The 19,138-nt window shown below is 46.6% G+C and overlaps 1 protein-coding gene across 1 annotated transcript; it reads left to right on the forward strand.

The window, feature by feature from the left end:
* Window positions 1-1,897: 1,897 nt before the first annotated feature.
* On the forward strand, window positions 1,898-17,758 carry LOC308371653 (tetraspanin-31-like). Its single transcript, XM_080846633.1, has 6 exons — window positions 1,898-2,033; window positions 3,827-3,994; window positions 4,651-4,731; window positions 4,968-5,108; window positions 13,521-13,631; window positions 16,779-17,758. The coding sequence occupies exons 1-6, from the start codon at window positions 1,971-1,973 to the stop codon at window positions 16,851-16,853; spliced, it is 639 nt and encodes a 212-aa protein (XP_080702759.1). The 5' UTR covers window positions 1,898-1,970; the 3' UTR covers window positions 16,854-17,758.
* The last annotated feature ends 1,380 nt before the right edge of the window (window positions 17,759-19,138 follow it).

The raw sequence follows: 19,138 nt of genomic DNA on the forward strand, positions 1-19,138 counted from the left end.
TAATAGGCTGTCTGGAAGGCAATACTGGCCAAAGAGGCTGTTTGGTCTCAATATAGGTGCCTACACAGCTGGGTGTTATCCTGGGCTTTATATTTACACATATATATTTGTAATTGTGTGCATTTGTTCACAGTTTATAACATTCCATTAGAGTGGATATCATATTGAGAATGGCTTCAAGAGACAGTTGAAGCTAACTTCCTTCCTTCCCTAACTCACAGAGTCAAGAAGTTCTGCGTCACAGAGTAGTAACATAAAAATGCTTTGAGAAGATGCATGCTTTCCTGTTGGCAACCCACACAGTATTTAAACGATCAACTTCATCGCTACAGCTATTTTGCTTAAATATGCAAAGTCCTTGGCCAACGCCAACTAGGTGAAATATTGTGCTGAGGATTCACCATCTTCCTAATCTCCCCTCAGACATACCCTGTTACCAGTCAGATTCAGCTTTCCCGTATTGGCAAGAAGGGCTCCCGTTGATGTGGGATGCAAACATTATTATTTATTTTTTAATCTACTTATTATCAATCTACCTTTCTTTTGTAACACATAGACACGCTGTAGACACCCCACCCCCTCCTTGTGTTTATTTTTGTTTTGTTTTGTTTACAAATCTGCTGACATGTCATCGAGTTATTGAGAGGCACCCAGAATCAGTTACAATTTTGTGATTTCATTTTGTGAAGTTATTAATCCCGTTTTACAGATCACATTCGCCTGTTACCATTTTAGAACACATTCTCAAAATGAATAAAGCTATCTAAAAGTTGCATAATTCCACCACCAACCGCTCAGAAGGCATGTACGAATAGCCTTCCATCCCACGCATCACTAAATACATTGTATTAATGTTTAAAAAAAAAAAAAAAAAAACACACACACACTCACCTTGAACACTGTGCAAGTATACTTTCAGGCTGGAACGAAGGTGCTCATCCTGGACTCTGTCCAACTGCTTGAAGAGTTTGCCGAAGGAGTTTTTGAGGTTTTCGTGTCGTTTCACTTCCACCCGTACCGGGGTCGACTGTGCCAACTTCATGCGGTTGTTCATATTGGATACCTGTCCGCACAGCGACGTTAAGTAGGCTAGTATGAATGAGGGGGCAGCCCATCAGTCATTACCCATCACCCAAGGCGACCTAATGCGTAAAACATAGCCTCTTTCATTGACAGCTACAGCAACTGTGGACTAGGTCCCTACTACCTAGAACTTCTGCTTCTTCGGAAACAGTGCCGCGAACAGTGTGGTCGATTTTCTGTTCTATAACGCATGCATGACTCTTCAGTTTACTTCCTGGATGTTCTGTCAAAATGCTGATGCGTTCTTTCACCTATCTGCTGTGGTACCTGTGAAGTCGATAATATGCGATTTTGAGGTAGATTTAAACGAAACCTGTTCAACAAGTTCGACTCCAGGTTAGCCTATAGTGAAAGAAAGTCCCAATAACCTAGGCATTTTTTTGTTTTACCTTAAGGGCCCAGTAAATGACAGCATTTAGGCTATATTTGAAGCGTTTGCCAAATAGCTTACCCTACGTTTAACTATAACATGATTTAGAAGGATTTACACTGAGCTCCAACATTTAGAACTCCATTCAGCCTTAAAGAAGTAGGCCTGTAGCCCTCTGAAATGAATGATATGCATTGTAGCTTAAATTAAAATAATGGATGACAGCTTTCTAATAAACAAAAAAGATGGATTTATACTGATGTGATTGTTGACTTCTACATTTGCTTTCCCAACTTTCGATTGGTGTACCTTTAAAACGATGTGCAAGGTAACTAGCGTCATCGCAGGAAATATCGTTGCAATGAGAAAAACAACACGCATCATCAATCGAGGGCTCATCATACTGTCTACGAACAAGAGGAAGGCATTCGTGTGAAAGCGGCAGCGGCTTGCCAGGAGTGTGTATGGACTTAAATAACTGAAGTGTTAAAGAAGTTTTAAAACGTGGGTTTTAAAGATGGTTTGCGGGGGCTTCACCTGTTCAAAGAATGCTCTATACTCCCTGAATGTGGTTTATATGGTAAGTGACGGTGCTTTCAATCTGTTATATGTCCCACAAGTCACGAAGGTTTGATAGCTAGTTTGATAGCCTAGCTGTTAAAGATCAATGTCCATTGAGTTAACGCATAACAAAATGACACAAAGTTAGCTGGCTAGCTAGCTATAAACGCTAGTTTCTTCTAAATGTTAACTTGGTGAGTTTGCTTGTTGGAGACTTCCACCTAGTTGTGTAGGTTAAGGTATCATACACTGTTTAGGAAATAGTCCATTTACGTTATTTCTTACTCAAGACTACGGTTTATCTCTAACCAAGCTTAAAAGCGAGCGCTAATGTTACCTGTGCTATGATTAAACAAGCCCAGCTGTTAAAAACTTCACTATGATTAGCTAGCAAGCGAGCTTGCCAATACCAAATCGAAGTGGATGTTTAACGCAGTGTAAATAAACGCCAGCGGGGTATGACATCCAGAGATATGGCGTGTTCAATCAAGTTCTATGCAAAATCTAGTTAGCGTTGCTATTCAACCAAGTTGTGGAACTGTACTTTAGAGTTATTGTGTACTGTCTATGGAGTTTGCCCGCTAGACTTCACAGTCATCAAACATGACGAAAGTAAAACTGGACTTAAGTTTATAACGGAAGCATATGTTTCCCCCCCCCCCCGTGGCTGTTTAGTTTTGTTTACATGTTGTCACGCGACACAATTCCACACTCATCATTTAGTAACACTTTATTGCGCAACAACACAGAGAGCGTACCACCACAAACAAACAAACAAAAACTGATCAGTTATAATCAAGATGTTCTCCATAATGTCAAAATGAATAGCTCGTAAGTAATATTTCAAGCAGGCCTACGGGAACATACGGTGTGCGCAAAACACCAACAGAAGTAACATTTATTGTCCCGCAACAGTCTTTTAATGTTGATGCTTATTGGCTTGGTTAAGGCCAGTAAGTCAGTACAAATTATAATATATATTAAGGCTGTGAAGATGTAGGAATAGGAGTCAAGCTTGAGCCGTCAGAAAAAGGTCTGTGTGCTGGCAGTACATAGTCCGAGTCTATATGGGAACTTTGGAGGCAGATGGCCGTACAGAGAGTCCGTTTTTCTTTTTTAATCTTTTAGTTTATTATAGTCTGGTCCTGTGACACTCTTCAAGGAAATGTTTAGAATTCCTAGTTTAGTGTTTTCCTTCGCCCACAGATTGTGTGTGTGTGTGTGTGTGTGTGTGTGTGAGCACCCAAGTGTGTGTGAGTGTGTGAGCGCCCACTTGTGTACTGTTAAGTCAGTGATTCACACTCTCTCCATCACTGAAATTGTGGGAATGGTATTCCGACATAAGGGGATGAGATGAGGCAGACACTATCCACAGGCGGTGTCTGTGGACAGTGTGTCCGTTATAGGCATCACAGGATGACGGCCTGCTTAGTATTAAGCCTAGCCTTCTAAATCAAGCGTCCGGAAGGGTAAACAAGTGGCACTACAGTGCAGTTAACGGGGAACATGTGTCCCACAAGAGAGTGTTGTATTCAAGGTGAAGACCGGTATCAGGTCTCCTGTAAATTAATTGTTAAGTGATGGAAAGCAAGTGACGTGTGTGTGCGTGTGTGTGTGTCTGTGTCTGTGTCTGTGTCTGTGTCTGTGTCTGTGTCTGTGTCTGTGTCTGTGTCTGTGTGTGTGTGTGTGTGTGTGTGAATGGGTGTGTGTGTGGTGTTTCTGTGACTGTGTATACATAGGACTTGTGTTTTACATGTAAGCCTATGTGTGTATGCATGTCAGTTGTCTAACTGCTCTCGGGTCCGTCCCCAGCTGGTGGGCCTGCTCCTGATCGCCGTGGCAGCGTGGGGGAAGGGCTATGGCACCGTCTCCAGCATCCACATCATCGGCGGGGTGATCGCCGTGGGGGTCTTCGTCCTCCTCATCGCCGTCGTCGGACTCGTCACGGCCTCCAGCCACAACCAAGTCATGCTCTTCTTCGTATCCTTCACACACTCTCACACGTACTCTCCCTCACACACTCACACGTACTCTTCCCTCACTCACTCTCACACGTACTCTCCCTCACACACTCTCACACGTACTCTCCCTCACACACTCACACGTACTCTTCCCTCACACACTCTCACACGTACTCTTCCCTCACACACTCTCACACGTACTCTCCCTCACACACTCTCACACGTACTCTCCCTCACACACTCTGACACGTACTCTCCCTCACACACTCTCACACGTACTCTTCCTCACACACTCTCACACGTACTCTCCCTCACACACTCTGACACACGGGGAAATGGTAGTGTGAACATGGATGTGATTCCATGAGAAGAACATTTCCTGCGAAAGGAAATCATTTCCTGAATATCATTTTTAACAGCTATTAGACATCCTCTCTCCGCCATTCACCGTGAACACGCCGATTATGTTGTTTCTAGCCTGTGTTCTCTGCTAACTGAGGGCAAACCCGTCTCTCTTGTACATCTGAATGTGCTTTTTTTTCCTCCTCGAAATTCTCTTACACAGGAGTAGCGTGTGTCATTTTCCCTAGTGGCAGTAGGCGTCCTTTTGTTTCGGTGATTTGGTTTCCACTGGGTAGAGTAGATTCCTTGACCCCATCTCCTTCTCCCACTCAGTACATGCTCATTCTGTTCCTGGTATTCCTTTTCCAGTTTGGGGTGTCCTGCTCCTGTTTAGCCATCAGCAGGAACCAGCAGGTTTGTGTGTGTGACTGTGTGTGTGTGTGTGTGTGTGTGTGTGTGTGTGTGTGTGTGTGTGTGTGTGTGTGTGTGTGTGTGTGTTTATGTGTTTGGGGGGGGGTTGCTGCAGTGAGTTTTTCCTGTAAACTCGTGCATGTGTGTCATGCATGGATGTGTGTGCAGCAGTATTCAGTTGGTGTGTGTGTGTGTGTGTGTGTGTGTGTGTGTGTGTGTGTGTGTGTGTGTGTGTGTAGGGGAAGCTGCTGAACAGCTCTTGGAGCTACATGGGCGATGACACAAGGCAGAGTCTGGAGCAGCACCTGGACTGCTGTGGCTTCCTCAACACCACCGCCAGCATCGAGCAGTTCAACAAGGACATCAACGCCTGCACAGCCGTACGTACACACACACACACACACACACACACACACACACACCAACTGAATACTGCTGCACACACAGGAAAAACTCACTGCAGCACATGCACACTCACGCACACAGACACACTCACACACACACTCACGCACACTCACACTCACACTCACACTCACACTCACACTCACACTCACACTCACACTCACACTCACACTCACACTCACACTCACACTCACACTCACACTCACACTCACACACCCACACAAACTCACATTCTTACATTCGTTTTTTGCATACACACATTTACATTCTTTTTTACCCAGATTACATGCACAAATACACCTACACCTCTATGTACACACACATACACACTTTCCCTTCCAGACGAACAGTAAGGACCCTCTGTCTAGGATGGGAAGATCTCAGGGTAGAGAGAGAATAACATGATGTCACTTCCTGTGGCTAGCACAGATGCCCTTCCCTTTCAGCTGCCTCTGTCTCACCCTGTTTTTGCTGCCACATTTGATGTGTGAGTCTGCTTACTTCTCTTTGGACACACACACACACACACACACACACACACACACACACACACACACACACACACACACACACACACACACCATCCAAACAAACAGGACTACCCCGCATGTTGGTATCAGGTTAAGGACGGGGGGACCTTGCTAAACCTTATTTTTATTTGAGATTTTGAGTTTAGACATCCAGCTAAGTTGGATCCATATGGTTCAAGGGCATCATGTATTTTCATAATCAGACACACACACACACACACACACACACACATACAACTAGGGCTTAAAGGGACACCAGCTTGTACAGTCAGTCAGTCTGCTGTTCAGAGAGGAAGCCTGTGCTGTACAGTCTCTCTCATGCATTAGACCTTGCAGAGGGAAGTAACAAGAGGGAAGCTCCAACACCCAGTTTGAGCCGGCCATGATCTCAGCAAAGCTTTTTTTAAATTTAATACACAAGTGAATTCTGATATGGTGCACCCACACACACACACACACCAATTGACTCTGATAAGGTGGGCATATTAAATGGTTCTGTAATTTGCACACACACACACACACACACACACACACATTCTGTCTGGCATATATACATTTACAAAAACTTTTATTTATCTTATATTATATACACTCACCACTCTCAGAACAAGCATTTCATCAGAGACCTAATCAATATGCACAGTAGTTTATACACACACACAAACAGTCATACCTACACACACACACACACACTCTTTCTCTCTCTTTCTCTCCTTTCTTGTTTACATCACCCTTAAACCCCCACACTCCGGGTGTACACACACCGCGCACATGCAGTAAACAGAGTGTAGTGGAAGGGTGGGTGACTAGTTGGCTCCGCTCCGTAATCGCGTTGGCGTTAAACGCAGCCGCACGCCCTACATTCAGGACGGCTGCCTCTGCTCCCAGCGGCGCTCGATTTCAGGTCTGCTGCATTTAGACGCACAACTGGCCTCGTGCCTGTCTGCTCCAAGCAGGATGCAGAAGAGAGATGGAGAGAAAGGGGAAGAGAAAATGAGAGGAGGAGAAAGGGGGAAGAGAGGAGAGAAGAAGAGAAAAGGAGAGAGACGGAAGATAGAAGGAGAGAGGGGGAAGAGAAAGGAGAAAGGAGAGGAGAAGACAAAAGGAAAGGAAAGGAGAGTGGGGACGAGAGGAGAGAAGAATAGAAAAGGAGAGGGAGGGAAGAGAAAGGGAGAGAAGGAGAGAGGTGGAGGAGAGAAGAGAAGAGTGCAGCTTGTTAAGCGATCTGTTTGCCTGGGTCAGGGGAATGAATGCATCGAATGAGAGCTGACTGTTTGGCTGATTATTCCTTCAGTGGAGGCTTGTCTCTGTTCTTGGTTCCTTCAGTAGAGGCACACTAGGCTTGTCTCTGTTCTTGGGTTAGTGGAGGCACACTAGGCTTGTCTCTGTTCTTGGGTTAGTGGAGGCACACTAGGCTTGTCTCTGTTCTTGGGTTAGTGGAAGCACACTAGGCTTGTCTCTGTCCTTGGGTTAGTGGAGGCACGCTAGGCTTGTCTCTGTTCTTGGGTTAGTGGAGGCACACTAGGTAGTAGAGGCACGCTAGGCTTGTGTCTGTTCTTGGGTTAGTGGAGGCACACTAGGTAGTAGAGGCACACTAGGCTTGTCTCTGTTCTTGGGTTAGTGGAGGCACGCTAGGTAGTAGAGGCACGCTAGGCTTGTGTCTGTTCTTGGGTTAGTGGAGGCACACTAGGCTTGTCTCTGTTCTTGGGTTAGTAGAGGCACACTAGGCTTGTCTCTGTTCTTGGGTTAGTGGAGGCACGCTAGGCTTGGCTCTGTTCTTGGGTTAGTGGAGGCACACTAGGTAGTAGAGGCACGCTAGGCTTGTGTCTGTTCTTGGGTTAGTGGAGGCACGCTAGGCTTGGCTCTGTTCTTGGGTTAGTGGAGGCACACTAGGCTTGTCTCTGTTCTTGGGTTAGTGGAGGCACACTAGGCTTGTCTCTGTTCTTGGGTTAGTGGAGGCACACTAGGTAGTAGAGGCACGCTAGGCTCGTCTCTGTTCTTGGGTTAGTAGAGGCACGCTAGGCTCGTCTCTGTTCTTGGTTCCTTCAGTGGAGGCACACTAGGCTTGTCTCTGTTCTTGGTTCCTTCAGTGGAGGCACACTAGGCTTGTCTCTGTTCTTGGTTCCTTCAGTGGAGGCACACTAGGCTTGTCTCTGTTCTTGGTTCCTTCAGTGGAGTCACACTAGGCTTGTCTCTGTTCTTGGTTCCTTCAGTGGAGGCACACTAGGCTTGTCTCTGTTCTTGGTTCCTTCAGTGGAGGCACACTAGGCTTGTCTCTGTTCTTGGTTCCTTCAGTGGAGGCACACTAGGCTTGTCTCTGTTCTTGGTTCCTTCAGTGGAGGCACACTAGGCTTGTCTCTGTTCTTGGGTTAGTGGAGGCACGCTAGGCTTGTCTCTGTTCTTGGTTCCTTCAGTGGAGGCACACTAGGCTTGTCTCTGTTCTTGGTTCCTTCAGTGGAGGCACACTAGGCTTGTCTCTGTTCTTGGTTCCTTCAGTGGAGGCACACTAGGCTTGTCTCTGTTCTTGGTTCCTTCAGGGGAGGCACACTAGGCTTGTCTCTGTTCTTGGTTCCTTCAGTGGAGGCACACTAGGCTTGTCTCTGTTCTTGGGTTAGTGTAGGCTTGTCTCTGTTCTTGGTTCCTTCAGTGGAGGCACACTAGGCTTGTCTCTGTTCTTGGTTCCTTCAGTGGAGGCACACTAGGCTTGTCTCTGTTCTTGGTTCCTTCAGGGGAGGCACACTAGGCTTGTCTCTGTTCTTGGTTCCTTCAGTGGAGGCACACTAGGCTTGTCTCTGTTCTTGGGTTAGTGGAGGCACACTAGGCTTGTCTCTGTTCTTGGGTTAGCGGAGGCACACTAGGCTTGTCTCTGTTCTTGGTTCCTTCAGTGGAGGCACGCTAGGCTTGTCTCTGTTCTTGGGTTAGTGGAGGCACACTAGGCTTGTCTCTGTTCTTGGTTCCTTCAGTGGAGGCACACTAGGCTTGTCTCTGTTCTTGGTTCCTTCAGTGGAGGCACACTAGGCTTGTCTCTGTTCTTGGTTCCTTCAGTGGAGGCACACTAGGCTTGTCTCTGTTCTTGGTTCCTTCAGTGGAGGCACACTAGGCTTGTCTCTGTTCTTGGTTCCTTCAGTGGAGGCACACTAGGCTCGTCTCTGTTCTTGGTTCCCTCAGTGGAGGCACACTAGGCTCGTCTCTGTTCTTGGTTCCTTCAGTGGAGGCACACTAGGCTTGTCTCTGTTCTTGGTTCCTTCAGTGGAGGCACACTAGGCTTGTCTCTGTTCTTGGTTCCTTCAGTGGAGGCACACTAGGCTTGTCTCTGTTCTTGGTTCCTTCAGGGGAGGCACACTAGGCTTGTCTCTGTTCTTGGTTCCTTCAGTGGAGGCACACTAGGCTTGTCTCTGTTCTTGGGTTAGTGTAGGCTTGTCTCTGTTCTTGGTTCCTTCAGTGGAGGCACACTAGGCTTGTCTCTGTTCTTGGTTCCTTCAGTGGAGGCACACTAGGCTTGTCTCTGTTCTTGGTTCCTTCAGGGGAGGCACACTAGGCTTGTCTCTGTTCTTGGTTCCTTCAGTGGAGGCACACTAGGCTTGTCTCTGTTCTTGGGTTAGTGGAGGCACACTAGGCTTGTCTCTGTTCTTGGGTTAGCGGAGGCACACTAGGCTTGTCTCTGTTCTTGGTTCCTTCAGTGGAGGCACGCTAGGCTTGTCTCTGTTCTTGGGTTAGTGGAGGCACACTAGGCTTGTCTCTGTTCTTGGTTCCTTCAGTGGAGGCACACTAGGCTTGTCTCTGTTCTTGGTTCCTTCAGTGGAGGCACACTAGGCTTGTCTCTGTTCTTGGTTCCTTCAGTGGAGGCACACTAGGCTTGTCTCTGTTCTTGGTTCCTTCAGTGGAGGCACACTAGGCTTGTCTCTGTTCTTGGTTCCTTCAGTGGAGGCACACTAGGCTCGTCTCTGTTCTTGGTTCCTTCAGTGGAGGCACACTAGGCTCGTCTCTGTTCTTGGTTCCTTCAGTGGAGGCACACTAGGCTCGTCTCTGTTCTTGGTTCCTTCAGTGGAGGCACACTAGGCTCGTCTCTGTTCTTGGTTCCTTCAGTGGAGGCACACTAGGCTCGTCTCTGTTCTTGGTTCCTTCAGTGGAGGCACACTAGGCTTGTCTCTGTTCTTGGTTCCTTCAGTGGAGGCACACTAGGCTCGTCTCTGTTCTTGGTTCCTTCAGTGGAGGCACAGTAGGCTCGTCTCTGTTCTTGGTTCCTTCAGTGGAGGCACACTAGGCTTGTCTCTGTTCTTGGTTCCTTCAGTGGAGGCACACTAGGCTTGTCTCTGTTCTTGGTTCCTTCAGTGGAGTCACACTAGGCTTGTCTCTGTTCTTGGTTCCTTCAGTGGAGGCACACTAGGCTTGTCTCTGTTCTTGGTTCCTTCAGTGGAGGCACACTAGGCTTGTCTCTGTTCTTGGTTCCTTCAGTGGAGGCACACTAGGCTTGTCTCTGTTCTTGGTTCCTTCAGTGGAGGCACACTAGGCTTGTCTCTGTTCTTGGGTTAGTGGAGGCACGCTAGGCTTGTCTCTGTTCTTGGTTCCTTCAGTGGAGGCACACTAGGCTTGTCTCTGTTCTTGGTTCCTTCAGTGGAGGCACACTAGGCTTGTCTCTGTTCTTGGTTCCTTCAGTGGAGGCACACTAGGCTTGTCTCTGTTCTTGGTTCCTTCAGGGGAGGCACACTAGGCTTGTCTCTGTTCTTGGTTCCTTCAGTGGAGGCACACTAGGCTTGTCTCTGTTCTTGGGTTAGTGTAGGCTTGTCTCTGTTCTTGGTTCCTTCAGTGGAGGCACACTAGGCTTGTCTCTGTTCTTGGTTCCTTCAGTGGAGGCACACTAGGCTTGTCTCTGTTCTTGGTTCCTTCAGGGGAGGCACACTAGGCTTGTCTCTGTTCTTGGTTCCTTCAGTGGAGGCACACTAGGCTTGTCTCTGTTCTTGGGTTAGTGGAGGCACACTAGGCTTGTCTCTGTTCTTGGGTTAGCGGAGGCACACTAGGCTTGTCTCTGTTCTTGGTTCCTTCAGTGGAGGCACGCTAGGCTTGTCTCTGTTCTTGGGTTAGTGGAGGCACACTAGGCTTGTCTCTGTTCTTGGTTCCTTCAGTGGAGGCACACTAGGCTTGTCTCTGTTCTTGGTTCCTTCAGTGGAGGCACACTAGGCTTGTCTCTGTTCTTGGTTCCTTCAGTGGAGGCACACTAGGCTTGTCTCTGTTCTTGGTTCCTTCAGTGGAGGCACACTAGGCTTGTCTCTGTTCTTGGTTCCTTCAGTGGAGGCACACTAGGCTCGTCTCTGTTCTTGGTTCCTTCAGTGGAGGCACACTAGGCTCGTCTCTGTTCTTGGTTCCTTCAGTGGAGGCACACTAGGCTCGTCTCTGTTCTTGGTTCCTTCAGTGGAGGCACAGTAGGCTCGTCTCTGTTCTTGGTTCCTTCAGTGGAGACACACTAGGCTTGTCTCTGTTCTTGGTTCCTTCAGTGGAGACACACTAGGCTTGTCTCTGTTCTTGGTTCCTTCAGTGGAGACACACTAGGCTTGTCTCTGTTCTTGGTTCCTTCAGTGGAGACACACTAGGCTTGTCTCTGTTCTTGGTTCCTTCAGTGGAGGCACACTAGGCTTGTCTCTGTTCTTGGTTCCTTCAGTGGAGGCACACTAGGCTTGTCTCTGTTCTTGGTTCCTTCAGTGGAGACACACTAGGCTCGTCTCTGTTCTTGGTTCCTTCAGTGGAGGCACACTAGGCTTGTCTCTGTTCTTGGTTCCTTCAGTGGAGACACACTAGGCTTGTCTCTGTTCTTGGTTCCTTCAGTGGAGGCACACTAGGCTTGTCTCTGTTCTTGGTTCCTTCAGTGGAGGCACACTAGGCTCGTCTCTGTTGTTGGTTCCTTCAGTGGAGGCACACTAGGCTCGTCTCTGTTGTTGGTTCCTTCAGTGGAGGAACACTAGGCTCGTCTCTGTTGTTGGTTCCTTCAGTGGAGGCACACTAGGCTCGTCTCTGTTCTTGGTTCCTTCAGTGGAGGCACACTAGGCTCGTCTCTGTTCTTGGTTCCTTCAGTGGAGGCACACTAGGCTCGTCTCTGTTCTTGGTTCCTTCAGTGGAGGCACACTAGGCTCGTCTCTGTTCTTGGTTCCTTCAGTGGAGGCACACTAGGCTCGTCTCTGTTCTTGGTTCCTTCAGTGGAGGCACACTAGCTTCAGTGGAGGCACACTAGGCTCGTCTCTGTTCTTGGTTCCTTCAGTGGAGGCACACTAGGCTCGTCTCTGTTCTTGGTTCCTTCAGTGGAGGCACACTAGGCTCGTCTCTGTTCTTGGTTCCTTCAGTGGAGGCACACTAGGCTCGTCTCTGTTCTTGGTTCCTTCAGTGGAGGCACACTAGGCTCGTCTCTGTTCTTGGTTCCTTCAGTGGAGGCACACTAGGCTCGTCTCTGTTCTTGGTTCCTTCAGTGGAGGCACACTAGGCTTGTCTCTGTTCTTGGTTCCTTCAGGGGAGGCACACTAGGCTTGTCTCTGTTCTTGGTTCCTTCAGTGGAGGCACACTAGGCTTGTCTCTGTTCTTGGGTTAGTGGAGGCACGCTAGGCTCGTCTCTGTTCTTGGTTCCTTCAGGGGAGGCACACTAGGCTTGTCTCTGTTCTTGGTTCCTTCAGTGGAGGCACACTAGGCTCGTCTCTGTTCTTGGTTCCTTCAGTGGAGGCACACTAGGCTTGTCTCTGTTCTTGGTTCCTTCAGTGGAGGCACACTAGGCTCGTCTCTGTTCTTGGTTCCTTCAGTGGAGGCACACTAGGCTTGTCTCTGTTCTTGGTTCCTTCAGTGGAGGCACACTAGGCTTGTCTCTGTTCTTGGTTCCTTCAGTGGAGGCACACTAGGCTCGTCTCTGTTCTTGGTTCCTTCAGTGGAGACTCACTAGGCTTGTCTCTGTTCTTGGTTCCTTCAGTGGAGGCACACTAGGCTTGTCTCTGTTCTTGGTTCCTTCAGTGGAGGCACACTAGGCTCGTCTCTGTTCTTGGTTCCTTCAGTGGAGGCACACTAGGCTCGTCTCTGTTCTTGGTTCCTTCAGTGGAGGCACACTAGGCTCGTCTCTGTTCTTGGTTCCTTCAGTGGAGACACACTAGGCTCGTCTCTGTTCTTGGTTCCTTCAGTGGAGGCACACTAGGCTCGTCTCTGTTCTTGGTTCCTTCAGTGGAGGCACACTAGGCTCGTCTCTGTTCTTGGTTCCTTCAGTGGAGGCACACTAGGCTTGTCTCTGTTCTTGGTTCCTTCAGTGGAGACTCACTAGGCTCGTCTCTGTTCTTGGTTCCTTCAGTGGAGGCACACTAGGCTTGTCTCTGTTCTTGGTTCCTTCAGTAGAGGCACACTAGGCTTGTCTCTGTTCTTGGTTCCTTCAGTGGAGGCACCCTAGGCTTGTCTCTGTTCTTGGTTCCTTCAGTGGAGGCACACTAGGCTCGTCTCTGTTCTTGGTTCCTTCAGTGGAGGCACACTAGGCTCGTCTCTGTTCTTGGTTCCTTCAGTGGAGGCACACTAGGCTCGTCTCTGTTCTTGGTTCCTCCAGTGGAGGCACACTAGGCTCGTCTCTGTTCTTGGTTCCTTCAGTGGAGGCACACTAGGCTCGTCTCTGTTGTTGTTTTCACATACCATTTCCATAATGTGAGATTTCCTCTCTCTGGAGTTAGTCAGCCAAAAACTGGTTAGTTGCATAGGTTAACAAATTTGGCATGTTTTTCCATTTAATTTGTGCTGTGTATTACTCTTTCTCAGTGTAGCCTGTCTCACACACACACACACACACACACACACACACACACACACACACACACACATATATCGTCAGTATATACATTTGTTTGTTTGCAGGAGTGTAAGGCGAAGATGTTGTGTTCCTCCTGTGGAGACCTGATGCTGCAGCACTCTGGAAAAGTCCTCAAAATATTGGGAGGGGTGGGACTGTTCTTCAGTTTCACACAGGTGAGGCACACACACACACACACACACACATAGATACAAACACACACACACACACACACACACAAACACATAGATACACTTATGGATGCAATAGTACACGGTATATTTGTCAAACCGTTTGGTACGCCCCCGCAGGATTACGGTACACCTGTCAATCAACATAATTTTCAAAACTTGATTACTGCGCTGCAGACTACAAGCAAGTTGTACATTCAGATCCACAGAGCATCTCTGTCAGCGCTCTGTATGCAAATAGGAGCTGGAGAAGAGAGGGGAAAATAAAAGCAGAATTATCTCAGCTAGCTCCAACTTCACAATGGCGTACGCTAGCTAGACAGAGAGAAGCAAATTTGTGGAGAGGCAGCGCGTCTTTCAAATCCAATGTGCGGGAACATTTTGGAATTAACATTGAATAAGATGACAGGGTTAAGAAGACTGTAAACAAACAAACAAAGTAGAGTCTGATCGCGTTGCTTTGCCACTGTTGGCTAATCAAGTTGAAACCATTCTAACACAATGTGTTATTTATGTCACCATCACTTGGCCCCAGGTGGAGAGTCCCATCGTTAGCGAAAACACAACAATGTCTCACTGTTGCCTTCCAACAAAATGTTTTGACAAATTAAAAAAAATAAATAAACAAAGAAACTAAAGACTCTGAGAGTGCAGACCTCCACCAAGGTCAAATGCCACGTCTTGCAACATTAGCGAGTAAACTATTTGCAACGGATGTCCTGGAGCCGACCAGTGAGTCGGATCCGCTCAAATTTGAATGGGTTATTCCTTTAGCCCACACTGCACTTTTCATGGAAATCAGGCCAGTAATTATGCTTGACTGTCGTCAGTCCATATCCCTCGTCGTTTTTTTGTAGAGTATGTTTACATTTGATTTAAATTAAACCTTTTTTTACTACATTGCTTTTACTTACAGGATATTATTGCTGAGGTCTTCTAGAATATATAATCAGATATTCCATTTGTTTTTAGTTAAGGGGAATGTACAAAAACATCAAGGCATGTCAGACAACTTAGAAAAGTCTAAAAGGCATTGGACTGTATTAATCTTGCTTACAGCCAGATCAACTAACAAACATACTGCACCTAATACCTCGACCAAGGTAATAACGGAGGCAATGGGAGTATTTATAGTCAAAGATTGCAGCCCTATTCGATGGTAACTAACTCAGGATTATGTCACTGTTGGGTGAAAATTCACCCTAGTTACCTCAGGACTCCGGAGCTGCATATACGTATATTTATTAGACAAACAACAATTACAATCGGGCTCACTCCCAGCACAAGGCTGAAAGTGAATCCATGATAAACACATCGCACAAGGTTTATATAGACACAAGTTTAGTTTTCAGTAGGGATAACCACGTGGTGGATCTCTGACGTCCGAGGCGCCCTGTCTTGCAAGGATGGCAGTTTTGCACAAGGTCGGAAGAAGCACAGTTCGACCCTTCTTATCACCTCTGGTCTAAACATGCTCTTGTAGATATGCAGACTAAGTGGCACCTAACAATCAAAGTTACACACTCACAGAAAAGTCCATGATTCATACAAGGAATACATTATAACAATAGCCTGGATACCAGCCCAAACCCCGCCCACAACATTTTTGGTCAGGGAGATTTGGTCTGGCTCTGGGCTAATTGGGAGAGAGTTTCATCGGTAGGATAAAACCGGACCAATCAAATTGTCAGGGCGGGCTTTATACGTTGATGGACAGATACCAACGCTTGAGTTGAATTAACCGGTAGATTCGAACTCCGACCAAGATGGCCGCATCTCGAGTGCTTAGTGGGGAATATTTTGTGTGAATTAAGCTATCTACACGACTTTTTAATGTCTACAATGACTCGGTTAGTTGTGCATGTGCAACACGGATGTTGCAGAGTATTGTTTGTCTTAACTTAAGCTCTCTAGACCATTATTGTTAGATCATTGCTAACGTGTACACAAAAAACCCATTGAAACAAACTGTAGCTTGTAGCCTTAATGCTAATTAATTAACGTGAGCAGGCATATCTCAACAGACATTGACAGCACATTCATTTTGAAAGAGGAACAGAGAAACGCGATCAAGGCATTTGTCGATTGAAAAGATGTTTTTGCCGTCCTTCCTACGGGATCAGGTAAAAGTTTAATCTATCAGATGATAATACTACGTTGCTCTGATTGGTTCTAGGTATCCAATTCAGCGAATAGGCATTTTCTTTCCTGGTTCGTTGAAACACACCCCATAATCAAAGCCCAATGGTTCGGTATCAGACTCATATTCTGACTAGAATCATGAGTATGACATCGTCAGGCTATTATAACAAGGCACTTGTAATAATATTAACAGTGCTTGGAATTGATCTCCATCAGTCCTGTTTTTAACATGTCTGAAACTCTTGCGTCTATTACTGCCTACATAAGTACATGATTCATATAAGGTAATTAAAAATACAAGGCACTTGATTGATATTATATTCTTAAGTCATTAACAGTGTTAGGACCTTCGGAGCAAGTGAACGCTACCTCAGTCCAGGCCTAGTCAGTCATGCTGCATTTTTCTAAGATACCAAACCGTACCTTTACCATGGCCCAAAAAATTGTGATGAATACTAAACCGTGGTCCCACTGTACCATTGCATCCCTAATACACACACACACACACACACACACAGAGAGAGAGGCTCTCTCTCCCTCTCTTACACCTACACTCTCTCACACTAACACACTCACTTACAGACACTCACACAGACAATCACAGAAGTGAATTATGGGATCAATCCCCTTTTTCATGAGCATATACTCTTTAGGTGCTGTTAGAGGTTGACAAAGATATTAACCTACGGAATTCATGTCCTCCCATCTTTCTCTGCCTGTTTTCCCCTGGTCCCCTGCTTTCATACTGTGCTCTTTTTCTCTCTCTCTCTCTCTCTCTCTCTCCCTCCCATTCCTTCTCTCTCTCCCTCTCTCTCTATCTCTTTCTCTCTCTCCCTCCCTCTTTCTCTCTTTCTCTCTCTCCCTCCCTCCATCTCTTTCTCACTCCCTCCCTCTCTCTCTCTTTCTCTCTCTCCCTCTCTCCCTCCCTCTCTCTCTCTCCCTCTCTCTCCCTCTCGTTCTCTTTCTCCCTCCCTCTTTCCCTTGCTCCAGATTTTTGGGGTGTGGCTTGCCATGCGTTACAGGAACCAGAAAGACCCACGTTCCAATCCCAGTGCTTTCCTATAAGAGCTCCTCCCACATGTGGCTGAATGAGTCAATGTTTACCATGAAAACACTCTCACAAACACCCACCAACTCACACAGACAGACAAACACACACTCACACAGACAGACAAACACACACTCACACAGACAGACACACACACACACACACAATCACTCCCACCCACTCACACACACAGACACACACACACACACACAGACACACTCACAAAACACTCTCACTCACACACACTTGCATAGACACACACAAACACACACACACACACACAGAGGGACTGGATTTGCCGATATTAAAAAAAGAAAACGGCATTTGACGTACACACACACAACTTCACGTCACTCCTCCATTCTAGTTAACAGCAAGCTCAGTGTGGCATACACTGTTTAACCTGAACAGTGTTGAATGGTTTATCTACCATGGGCCCGTTATCAGTTAGTCATCAAACCCTGCATTAGTGAAGTCAGACTACCTTATTTAAACATATACCTACAATAGCACAAATTCAGCTCACCCAGAATCAACTCAAGTCTCAATTCAAGCTCAGCTTTCTCAAACCACCAACTTTTTTGGGTCAGGCAACATTCCCCATATCATCACTTTGTAACTATAATTGCCTTGATGGTAAGAGAGGAGGAACAAACTGTGCCTACAATAACCCAGCTAGGTTCCCCACATGGATTTAGCATATACCTGTCATACACTTCCCCTCTGGCTCATGGTCAATCTATGACACGGCTCTTCTTGCTTGTTGGTTTGTTTTTTTGTCAGATTTCTTTGTAAGATGTTTTGTTGATCACTGACAATCAAAACAAGTTCAAATTGTAAAACGTCTGTGCATGAAGGACTGTGTATGCAGAGCTTGTGTTTTTTTTTTCTTTTTTTTTTTTAAATCATGCCTTGTATACGATCTGAGTCTCGTAGTCCTGGCCCCCCCCCCCCCCCCCATTGGAATGCTCTTCAGGAGGTCAAAGGTCGCGTCGTGAGGAGACGTGTCAAAGAGAGCATCTCTCGAGCACAGGAGACGGCCTGTAACAGTTCTTCTGAAAGACACTCTTGTTCACACAGGGCACCGTCTCTCCCATCTGTCCCACTGTCCTGAGTGCCTGCTAGTTAAGATACTGAGCCGATACAAAGGGCTCCTTTGACTGCGGAGGAGAGACGGAGAGAGAAAACTAAGCTTAGTTCCTGTGAAGCTCCTTCATTCCACACCATCAATGTAGCCGCTACTAAATTTAGTTCAAGCACGCGTATTTGGGGTGCAGTGTTTTCATGGTATGGATCAGATATGAGAATCTGTTTCTCCTTTCTATCTATCTTTTTTTTTATTTTTAATATGTATTTAAATGATCAATTCGGTACAATTTATAAATGCATTTACAGCTGCCAAGATAACAAACTAACAACTTTGTATTATTGAGGGAATATTGGTAGAGATTTGTTTTCTTCAGTTAAGTAGGAGATACAGATATTTAATATTTAGAGTGTGTGTGTATGTGCGTGTGTGCGTCTGGCGTGTCTGTGTGTGTGTGTGTCTGTGTGTGTGTGTGTGTGTGTGTGTGTGTGTGTGTGTGTGTGTGTGTGTGTGTGTGTGTGTGTGTGTGTGTGTGTGTGTGTGTGTGTGTGTGTGTGTGTGTGTGTGTGTGTGTGTGTGTGTGTGTGTCTGTGTCTGTGTCTGTGTGTGTGTGTGTGTGTGTGTGTGTGTGTGTGCATGCGTGCGTGCGTCTGGCATGCGTGCGTGTGTGTTGAAAGAGGCCTTAGCTCCAGTGACACAGAGTAATCGAAGGAGTCTGTCTCTGCCTCCAGACCAGCAGAGGTCCCCGCAGGCTTCCTGCCTGTGGCCTCTCTCTGGTGACCACACTTAGCTGTGTTCACGTCGCTGGTTTCACCATTGTCTTGTGATGTTCATTTCAAGGGCAGGCACAGAAAACACCCATGAAAAGGCCTTTTGCATGTTTAATCACCCCTTTTTACATGGATAATCATCCAGAGACTGGGAAAGAATGCATGGAATGTTGTGTATATATAGCAGGTGTTTCATTGGCTGTCCGATCAGGCGCATTATTCTCAGCCAATACTCTGAATTGACTTGTGTTTTGGTGGCAACAGGCTCCATTTTGAGCTTTGTCGTGAACTTTAAGGGTTTACGCTCCTCTGGTACCAAAGGAGAACACAGAGTTGGTTACCTTGGTTACAAGGTTAAGATGGGATAGGGTGGGTGGGTGCATTGATCTTACCAAAGACTGTCTGTATTCATTGAATTATTGCTTACGTAATTAATTTGTGTGCA

Source organism: Sprattus sprattus (assembly GCF_963457725.1).
Source record: "Sprattus sprattus genome assembly, chromosome: 10".
NCBI lineage: Eukaryota > Metazoa > Chordata > Actinopteri > Clupeiformes > Clupeidae > Sprattus > Sprattus sprattus.